Source organism: Gastrolobium bilobum, unplaced genomic scaffold, assembly GCF_033153095.1.
Source record: "Gastrolobium bilobum isolate Gb01-03AN ecotype WA unplaced genomic scaffold, APGP_CSIRO_Gbil_v1 utg10034, whole genome shotgun sequence".
NCBI lineage: Eukaryota > Viridiplantae > Streptophyta > Magnoliopsida > Fabales > Fabaceae > Gastrolobium > Gastrolobium bilobum.
The window spans coordinates 163,196-174,740 of NW_026897437.1; the positions used below are offsets into that span (position 1 = coordinate 163,196).

The 11,545-nt window shown below is 35.8% G+C and overlaps 1 protein-coding gene and 1 pseudogene across 1 annotated transcript; both read right to left on the minus strand.

Annotated features, from left to right (window-relative positions):
• Positions 1 to 425: 425 nt before the first annotated feature.
• On the minus strand, positions 426 to 2,738 carry LOC133306912 (putative pectinesterase/pectinesterase inhibitor 28). The gene is made up of 2 exons (XM_061507308.1): positions 1,676 to 2,738; positions 426 to 1,129 (listed from the first exon to the last, which is right to left on the minus strand). The coding sequence occupies exons 1-2, from the start codon at positions 2,736 to 2,738 to the stop codon at positions 426 to 428; spliced, it is 1,767 nt and encodes a 588-aa protein (XP_061363292.1).
• An 845-nt stretch (positions 2,739 to 3,583) lies between these two features.
• LOC133306913 (pectinesterase 2-like) lies at positions 3,584 to 10,118 on the minus strand (annotated as a pseudogene).
• Between the last annotated feature and the right edge of the window lie 1,427 nt (positions 10,119 to 11,545).

Genomic DNA, 11,545 nt, shown 5'->3' on the forward strand with positions numbered 1-11,545 from the left:
GACTGTTGCAACCTGACATGGCATATTTCGCTACACTGTGTAGCGAATTATATGCAAACATATTTCGCTACACAGTGTAGCGAAATATGTCGCGTGGCATTTTGGCAAAATTTATTGTTGGCGTGGCAGTCTGGTGAATTTTTTTGCCAAGCATGGCAAAATGGTCACTGTTCTTACAAAAGAGGCCTAGCTAATAACTAGTCACTTAACAATCAAATCGCCTAAAGAGGGATTTAAGTTACATAAATTGTGAATCTACGTTTACTGCAGGAACATAAGCATTATAATCTGCAGTTTTTGAAAGTGTGACAAAAAGGACAGTACATATATACACCGACTTCAAAACTAATGAAACAAATATAAAAGAAAAAGAATCGAACAGCACAAGCATTACTAATTACGTACCCTCCCAAAAAAGATCTCGCCTAGTGCTTGGGAGAGGCCTCGCCAGAAGAGTATGGAATCCTAGTAACCTTAATCCAATCATCACCATTAAAGAACGTGGATGGTAAGAAACCACGTGCGGATTTTGATGTGAGGGCCTTGATCCCAGGCCATTTTACACGCTTGGATTTGTTTGAACCAGGGCCAGTGTTGTTATACTCTGCATAGAAGCAAGTGTCCGTACCAGAAAGACCCTCTGGTCCTTGCCATGGCATATAACCGTCTTGTTGAATCAAATCCTCAATGTAGGTGTCCATGAAGATGGTCCTTGAGTAATTTTTCCATGGACGTGCTAGATAGGCCTTGCTGTCAAACTTCACTCCACGGTTCGACACAATGGAACCACCTTGGATCACTATTCCTGTTGGTTCGTGCCTCTCCTTCCTCCCTTGTGCGGTCACAATGCATTGCTGGTTTTGCATTGGCTTTCGGACCACAAAAGTGCAGTTTTGGAAAACAGCCACTGCATCACCAAAGATGAAGTCTATGGTACCTGAAATGGTACATTCCCTATAGAACTGGCGCATGGCGTGAACATACAGTGTGTCCTGATACCCATCCATTGCGCATTTGTAGAATATGGACTTGTCTGCTTGGACCCTTATAGCTACTGCTTGATGCTTGTGGGGGCCAGCAGAATTCTCAAACCCCATATTGATGGCCACAAAGTAATCTCCTTGAATAGCTGCATGCATGCATTAACATTTCAATTCATGGTCATTCCCAAGTAATTATAAAAATCTCCCACAAATCACAAATGGTTTTAATTTGATTTATATTTTTAAAATGTAATTTTTTTGAAATTGTTTTTGCACTGATTCATCTTTTATTGGACTAATCGGATGCATGTCCTAATCAAGATTACAAAGGCGACAAAATAATAACCTGTGTTATAATTACTACTGAAAAATCCTTTGTAACTAGAGAATTGTTATGAAAATTTCGTTGCTAATTTCATCCTTGCTACTATTTTTCCTCGCAAATTCCCTCGCAAAATCGTTTGCGATGATGAAATTAGCGATGAAATTTGCATAACAATTCTCTCGCTATACAAAATTTTTCTAGTAGTATAATTAGAGAAATATAATTCTTATGTTGGATGAGACAAAATTATAAATATGTACACACAAAAAATGTGTGTTACCCATTGAGAAGAAAAGAGAAAAAACTCATGCAACATGAAAAATATATTCCCCCATCATTAATCCTATAAGTATGAAAGGATACATACCAACTGTGGGGGTTCTGTAAGTGTTAAACCCATCTATGAAGTTCTTCTTGCCAGTGATTCGTGTCTTTCTGCGACCATCGCCGACAAACACCACGTGTGTCATTTCCCTGGTAACTTCAACATACTCATGATAAACACCCTCCTTGATGTAGATCACGAATGGCTTTTTGTTCTTCTTGGGCACCAGCTTCAATGCCTTGTTGATGGTCTTGAACTTTCCGCTGCCATCTTTGGCTACAACCACATGAGCCTTGAGTTTGCGTGGACTTGTGTGAAGGAGTCTACGAACACCAGCACCATCATTATCAGCCCATGAGGGAATTAGCTCAATCTCATCGTGATCAAGAACTTGTTGATCATCCACAGAATCCTGAATCAAACGACGACCATCTGATCTTGTCAAATTCATTTCCGACACAGTTTTCGCGAGTTCTGAAATGATGGCGAGAGCATTGCTACTCATGTGCATGGTACTCGTTAAAATGTTCTTCATCTTCTTACCAGCTTCGCTTGTGGTGTTATCAAAACCATCCAAGCAAGTCTCTTGGTAAGTCACTGCACCGCTGAGCCAAACCTTTAAACTCGTGAGAATGTTATCGAGATTGTTGAGATCAAAATTTCCCATTCTCTCAAGTGACCTCGTGAATTCCTCTATTGAAAGATCCATGAGTTGTTTGCACGTGTCAAGTGCCATTTTGGCTCTAGGTTCCTTCTCAACCTCGTGCAAGAGATCGGTTTTCTTGAGTCCGTTACTGATTTTCGTAATGGTTGCATTGAAGGCAATTTTAATGAGTTCTCTTGGGTCAGTGGTGTTCCCAGCCTCTGCTTTAAGGCTTTCCTCACATTCTTTCTTGTAATCGGTGGGTTGGCAAAGGGTTTTGACTGCTTTTACGGTGGAATATACATGGTTCTTCTTCTCATTGTTCTTTTGATCATCATCATTGGAACCATTACTAGTGAAGTTGACACCAACTGTCACGGCCACGACCATAGCCACAAGTAAGAAGGTAGAGACGCTAATGATGACAATTCTCTTCCTCTTATGTGCATCTGCCCCATTCATTTTCACCTTCTTATTTATGCAATACAATAACGGTAGCGCGTCCAAGGAAAAAAAACAAAAAAACAAACTAAAGTAATTAAATAATGATAACACTTATATACAAATTAAATAACTTTTTTTTTGGGGGTTCTGTTCTATATGTTTTTCTAACTTGTGCATTGATTCCTGCACGCACTATGCAAAAGGAGGAGTTGCTGAGACGGTGGCAATCCTCCGTCAAACCCCTTAGGAGTTTGTGTCTCTGTAATTGGCGTGCAAAATAGAAATTTCTTTTTATGTAGATGGATGAAAGAATGGTTTAGAACTTGGTTATGCTAATTGTGATAAAGGTGAATAGCGGAAGCCGCACAATATATAGAACCTTTCTGGTTTTTTTTTTTTTGGATTATGCTAATTTTACAGCTGAACATTTGCTCACTTTTTTTTTTTTTTGTTTCTGATCATGCGTGGTGGGCACGGATTTAGCTTCTTATCTTTTATATTTGGCGTTAGTTTGGATAACCTCTACGCAAAAAAAGGCTAAGATAGTGAATGGCATGCCAAACGCATCAACCAATAAATCTAGAGCAGGGGCACAAGTTAGGAGTTAGGAGTGTTTCGGTTGCTAGCGATTGGTGTAGTTTACTCTATAGTCATAGTTGGATTGGCTTTAGTTAAAAAGGTTATAACTAGTTGGCAGATTCCATTTCGAACCTTTTCCATGGTTCCTCCGGAATAACATGGAAAAGGAAAAAACAATGAATTATAGTTATTTGTAAAATTTAAGGAATTAGATTTTGATATTGATAAATTTATATCATATATGCATGTATATTTTATTGTAATTTTAATTGTTGATTTTCTTATTAACGTTTATAACCTCTCTTTATCTTTAAAAGTAAACCCCCACCCTTTAAATGGACAATCCTTATAAAAGATTGCATGTAAATTGTCCTTGAATACTCCTTCCAAGGCCGACCGAGATACGTTTTTATGTCATTATAATTGCTAGTAGCATTACCCAACTCACTTGCTGCTATAATGCAACAGTTCTGTATTATGGAGATGCCAGTGTTCTGGTTAGGATCTGTTCGACCTTGTGCTGTTATTGCATTGAATTGGTTTTGCATAGGAAGTCTTACTCTTGGGTACATGTTACAATCCTGGAATACTGCTGCTGCATTGCCAAATATAAAATCCACTGTGCAATAAATGTGACAGCTTTTGTAAAATTGCCTTAGGGAATGTGCATAAAGTGTGTCTTGGTAGCCTTCATTTTCAACACTACAATTGTAGAATGCGGATAAGTCCGCGCCGTTTCTCACAGCAACCGCTTGATGCTTGCTGGACCCCGCTGTGTTACGAAATGTTATGTTCACTTCAACAAACCCTGTTCCAGCTACAACTGCAGAACGATAGTAGCAATCAAATTAGTCTACATCTGTCATGAGATACAGAGTTTTCTGAATTATCATTTAAGAAAAAAGCTCTTTTAATTAATCAGAGAATATCGAATTGAGTGTATCTTACGGGCGTTTGGTTTAGGAAATTTTTTTGGAATAGTAAGGAAATGTAATAGATAGAGAAATGATTGGAAAGATAGATAAAGTGAGATAGGTAGAAAAATGTAAAAAAAAGTAGTTTGGTGGGGAAAAACTTTACTGGAAAAATTAAGTAACTTTATGAAATCAACAATGCATTAAAAGCCAGATAACCGGTTTTCCGAAAAATCTCACCTTCAAATTGGGTTTCTAAACAGTGCGGATATCTATGTTTCTCATAAATCCAGACAAATTGGATAGATGAGTTTTTGGTGAAAATACATTGAAACAAACATGGTATTTCTAAAAGCCATATTTTATAAACATAGATATCCGCTGAAAAGTTCCCAACCAAACACCACCTTAGAACCTTAGGCTAAGTTAAAAAAAAAAAAGTAATATGGATTTTCATTGGGTTTGAAATCCGTTGAGAAACTGATAAGATTTAATGAAATTTTGACCTAGTTTTCGGCCACAAGACCAAAATTCGGTAATTAACTTGGCCAAGTGCTGAAAATAAATGTGATATAGAAAAACACGCAAAATGGCAGAATTACTGTAATTTTAAAAAATAGTTATAAATTGATACCAATTAGTGTGACACCCTTCCTCGTATGCATTTAAGAGAGTTATCTACTAAGCGGATTAGAGTCGAAATGCTATCGTGTAAGTAATGTAAATTTTGTCTAAATGCCGCCCGGTTTATTTTTTTTGACTAGATTTGAATTCGAAAATTTTTATGAGACTTAAAACCAAAATTTTCGGAACTACCGTAATTTTAAAAAATAGTTATAAAAAAATTTATTTTTAAATATATAATCAAATTAATGCAATGAAACCTTATTAGAACGTCCACTTCTTCGGAACCATATCACATCTTGGATATGATGAAATAGGATGAATTGAGATAGTATTTTGTAAATACATTATTATCCTGAATATAATACTATTTCTTTCTTTTCCTATTGCTTGGAAAGAATAAAAGAAACATTTTTTTCAACAATTTATGATCTCTAGTGGACTTCTAAGCAGGATTCGACCTCAGATGACGTTTCGACCATCTGTCAGAGAAAAGAGAGCAAATAGCTATGTATTAATAGAATCTCATCATTCATATATAATGAATTAGTGTGGCATATTCAAATCATAACATAAGTACAGTAAGAAAATGGAATTCTAATTGAGATTAAAACTCATAGGGGAAAAAATATATATTTATGAATTAAATAAAATATGCAGTATTTATAGACAAAAATATTCAGTTATTGGGGGAAATTAATATACTTCTAATGTTGAATCAGGATCAACTTCGACAAAAATAAAGCATTAGTCCTACTCTCATTCATCAAACGAGACTATCCTGCATGTTAGCCGTACCATACACTAACATATCTTACATGGTTGATGTGAAGGACTAGTCTTGCATGATCAGTGCACAAGACTTATTGGTCCAAGTCACATGGCATGATATTGGTATCATGCAATGCCCAAACTCACATTCTATCAAGTTTCGCACGAAATGCATACAAGATTAGTCTAGCATGACAGTCCCGCATTAGAAACATACAGGACTAATCCCATATGTATTTCTTGCATAATTAACTACATGTGATATATTTAAAAAGTGTATTATTATGAAGAATTTTTTATTTAAACCTCATTAGAAAGGGTTGTCTTGCCTAGAAGAACATGATCCAAGGTGAACTTTCAGCTTACCGAAAGTTGCAGATTGCAAAGTGGTCCAACCATCAACGACGCTGCGGTTGCCAGTGATCACAGTACGGTTGATGCCATCTCCAACGATCATAAGGTTCTCCTTGCCCTTAGCAATAGACACGTGCTCATTGTAAATCCCAGCAACAACAAAAATTACAATGTACCCGTTGTAGGTGCCGGTATTGTTAGTTGCAGCATCTACTGCATCATTTATGGTAGTGAAATCCCATGACCCATCAAAGTTGACAACCACTTTTTTTGTCATCACTACATTGTCAATGCTTGTATGCAATAACTTTCTATTCCTAGTCTTCTCAATTGTCTATCTCAATGTTAATGTTGAACTTTCTTTAACCCAACTGTGGGCGAAAATGGCTAAAGATATGCTATAAAGTTTGATCCCATCAGAAAGATGGCTTGATAAGGCACTGGTAATTCTAGAATAGGGAGTTACTGATATGTCTCCGGGATATATATGATTTTAAGCCAAAAAAAGAAAGAATTTTGATAAATCTTGAATAAAAAGGGCTAGAATTATTATTAAATTGATAAATCTCAATCAGATATCTTGTCACTGATTTTTTTTATAATTTTATAGGAAAACAGGACAAAAAGAAGCCAAAATTGGAAGTACGGAAAATCTTTAATTTATTCCAGATTGTATCAGAGAAAGATTGGACCCAGATATATGAAGGAGATTTGATCAAGATTTCTAAGCAAGGCACAAACTCTATAAATAGAGACTCAGACCTCAGAGACAAATCATCTTTGGCTGGAGAGACTTGTGAGACTAGAGAATTGAGAAAATTTTTGGAGACTCACGCTGGAGATCAGGATTCCGATGGAGTTGAAGACCGAAGAACATTGATCTTCTTTCTTCTTCTTCTTCTTCTTTTCTTTTTCTTTCATGAACAATTTCTATTTTAATTTGTTTAAGTCATGAATATGTCTGGCTAAAATAGTATAAGTCCCAATTTTCAACATGACCCATCGAAATAACACAAAAAATTTGTATTTGTGTTGATCTGTTTTCAAATTTATATCGAGTTTCTGTAAGAAAAAACTAACACAAAAAAATCCATGTTGTGTTGTGTATCAACTTGCAAAGAAGAAATTGACCCACATTAATCTTCTTAAAGGTTATTGGGTGTAGTGTCATGTTAACATAACATTGGTGAAGCTCCATCCAGTATACATATTGTCAGTGTCTTATCGTGTTAACAAGCGACGCACTTTGAGGTTGACAAATTATTTATATTGTGTCAATCATACAACAAGACATATTTTAAGGTTGACGAGTTATTTATGTCATATTGTGTTAACTCACAAAATAAGCAAGTTGTATTTATATTAAAGATTTTGACGTGTTTTTATATTCGTATTGTGTTCGTGATGAGTGTATTCATATTCGTATTAAATTCGTATTGTGTTATATCATGTAAACCCGAATTATCACCCCTAAAAATAGCTTATAAAAGAAACAAGAAAACTCTAATTCTCCTTCGGATTCTTATCACATTATTTAGGTCCAATTTGAGCTTTTACTATAATGAGTTCAAGAACACAATAAAAACATATGTATCATATGCCCAAACATATAAAGGGAAATAGGGGGGAGAGAGAGAGGGAGCAAGTAGGGGGAAGAAATTGATAATTATTCTGCTTTTCCTTCCCATTCACTCCAAGTCACACTTATACAGCATAATATTACTAATCAAGTTTAACTGAGTTCTAATCCACTGGAATTATTAAATGTTGGATTAAATGATTCCAAGTCGTTACTTGGGCTTAAATAAATGTCCATGTGGTTTTCCAACGATCATTAGATTCTCCTTGCTCTAATAAGCAATAGACACGTACTCAATGTAAATCCTTGAAGCTTTAGTCTTTTTTTAGCGTCACTGTGTGGGTGGACTATTGAACCATCAATTGCAATGATGGCAGATTTTTAATAAAACTTTCACTATTCTAAACTTGGGAATCAATCATCTATAAAAACGGGTACTGTGGGCCTCGAAATCTTTGGAAAAGATTCTGACTTTTCCTTATTGATGAGAGCGAATGATGCTTTGATTCTTGACAAGTAGCTTTCTACGGCGGAAATCACGACCAAATTTTCTAAATGTTAAATGGCACTAAGGGGGCGTTTAGTTGGAGGTTTTTGAGGAGGTTGATAAGGAAATGTGAAGTGGAGAAATTGGGTGCCTATGTTTGGTCGAAAGATTCATAATTTACCTATCTAAATTCTTTTGCTAGCAAATCAGTTTGTCCATGATTTTGAAGCCAGATAGCCGGCTAAAAAAATCCTTTGCTGAGGAAGTATTTTTAGTTATCTATGTATTTGGTCACATTGTGTTATAAGCAAAAGACGAGCGTATCCTTGGACATACCTTGCGATGATGCTTGAGAGACAGAAACGGGCATGAGGGTTGCGGATCCAGAGCAACCTTCAGTGGAGCTACTTCCACAAACTAATGGGTTCCCCACAATACTACAAAGTAAAAGTGAATCAAGGCAAAAAAACAGTTGAAACAGAGAGTAAACTTTAAAATAATAGAACACTATCTTGTCCACAAACAGAGATAGAATCAAAGAGACACTTAATGGGTTCCCCGTTTTTAATGGTTGCTCACCGGAAAAACTCGACACACCAATTCCAAAGACAAACTTTGTCCTTTTTTTAACATATGATGTTGGCAACACACACGATTTGCAAATGAACGTTGGGGAATAATAACCCTCTTTTATGGATAAAGGGCAGCAAGGCTGTTTCGTCATTTTTTAAAAACAAGGATATTTTTGTAATATCACATTTTTTTCCATCTATATTTTACCAAAAGCCAAACATAGATTTTACAAAAGTTACTTAATTTTCTAAGTAATTTTTTTTCCTACGAAACAACTTTTTTTATATTTTCCTACCAAACGCACTTTTCAACCATTTCCCTACTAATCACATTTCCCTATGATTCATAAAAATTTCTCTTCAACCAAACGCCTCTGAGATATATAAATTTGAAGAGAAAGCGCTCTCAGAAATCATACCACGACTACTAAATTATATTTTAGAATTAAAGATGTTCCCCCAATGGCAAAGTTAATTACCCAGTTTTGATGATTATTAGCTATAAGGACCAAGTTTTAACTACCTAAATTTTTTTGACAGAAGAGTATAAACTATAAAGTTAGACATATCCTTATTATCGTATGAATTGTTTAACTAATTAATAACTAGAAGAAACAAACTACAATGATAATCTTGAAACGCTTTTTTTTTTTTTTTTGGTATGCTGAGAAAAATCTCAGCAAGAAACTACAAAACAGTCATTGTTCGAGCTCTACAAACAGAGACTAAATCAGCAATAAAAACAGACTGAATCTGAAAAGGGGGAAAACCAAAGCTACACATATCAGGAGCAGTAGTATTGTCCAGAGGATAATTCGTCAGCTAGTCAGCAACATAATTTCCTTCTCTATAAGTATGGACAAGTTGAATATGCCAATCTTTTTGGAACCAAGCCCGTATGCGAGTCACCAAGTGGGACTCACGGGCTGCAACACCTCTTCTAGAAAGAATGGTGATTGCAGATGTTGAATCATATTCAACAATAAAATTTTTCCAACCTTCCTCCCAAGCCATCTCCAAACCTTTAAGTATACCCCACAGTTCGGCATTGAGAGCGTTGCAATTTCCAATCCTGTAAGAGAAACCTTTGAGCCAGTGACCCTCATGATTTCTAGCAATACCTCCACAAGCTGCTAAACCTTGAGTGCTCCTAGCAGCGCCATCAGTATTGAGCTTAATCCAATTCTCCTCTGGTGGTTTCCAACTAATGAAAATTTCAGCTCTGAGCTTGATTAATCTATTACAGGAAGCAGAATGAAAAGCCAATTTGTACTCTTCAGCTGTACTAATAACCGAATTCTTCTTATAGAAAAGAGAAGAAATAGGATTTCCAAAGACTAAGTCATTTCTCCATTTCCAAGCCAACCAGCAGGTAGTGCCAAACACAATACACCAGGGTATATTATTTGTAAACTTGTCTAAACAAGATAAATTTTTTTCCAGCCAACCATGAAGATCAGCAGTAAAAAATGAATTATGCAAACCAATTGGAGCTAAATCAGCCCAAAGCACTTTCATTTTCACATAGTCCCTAAGCAAATGCAAAGATGTTTCGGCCTCAACAAGACTTTTGTAGTAGAGTTCCGCAAGCTAATGTATTGTTCACATTGCCATAATCTTTTTTGGACTGGTTCAAGAACTCTAAGAAATCCACATTGGGTGTTTAAATAGACTGCAGTTTAGTCACTCACGCCTACATTGGGCAGGACGTTCCAGTGGAACATGCCTAAGTTGGGCGTGTCTTCCTCACAGGTCACGCCCTCATTAATGGGCGTGTCTCTCTCTTGAAGCTCACGCCCAAGATAGGCGTGTTATATTTAGAGGCTCATGCCCCACATGGGCGTGTCTCTCTCCATGAGAACACGCCCCATGTGGGCGTGTTTAAGTGCTATAGTTTTGTAATTTTTTCCAAAACGACTACATATTCGTAATTTTTTATTAAAAATGCAATAAATTAATGTTTTTGCCAGATAAGTTGTACAATTCTTAAAAAAAATAAATATAAATTAATAAAAATAGATGAATGAAAATTATAAAGATGGAGAAGTAGTAAATTCAATTGAATGCAAATTTTCATTGATTTGGTATTTTATAGTAAATAATTTCTTGTATATATCTTAATGTGTTAACTATATTAATTATCCAGACTATTCATGATACGTTAGTAACTTTAAGACAAATATATGAATGTTAAAATTTTAAAACCAGTACAACAAAATCTGATATCCTTTCCACTTTGGTCAATTGCAAGTTAAAGGATAAATTGCAATTGAACTTTGTAACATTATATTATTGTGAGTAATGTAGCCGTTTCGTCTTTATGAATAACGTAAAGTATAATTAGAAAAAAAAATTATTATATTATGTATTCAGAAAGATATTAAATACGAAAAAGTATTAACAATATTACAAGACTATTGTCACCCAAAAGAAAAAAAGAAAAAAAAATACGTATTAAACGGTAGGAAAGACGAAGGTCATCGTGGTGTTGTTTTTGTAGGGGAGAAAAGGTCATCACGTATTAAACGGAACTCAACGGTTGCGGAGCTGCATCAGAAAATACGTCAAAAATATGTCTTCAAGACAACCAATCAATAACTCTAGTCAAGGCAAGATTATGGCAATGTGAACAATACATTAGCTTGCAAGTGGTCGATGACGAAGACATCTATATGGTAATGGAAGAGTTCTTGAACCAGTTCAGAAAGGATTTCTTAGAATTGTATGTGGATACTATCACCGCGGAGGAAGTTGTTATACCAATGAGGTCGGTTAGGTCTACTTCTCCTCTTAATGCATCCTCATCTGCTGCTCCTGCTGTTAACATGTCTGAGGAAGATGAACATGACCCTACTTGGGTTATGGATGAGGAGTATGACGAAGATGATGAGGAAAATATTGTAATGGAGGATCGTCTTCTTGCAGAGGATGCGAGTGCATTGGAC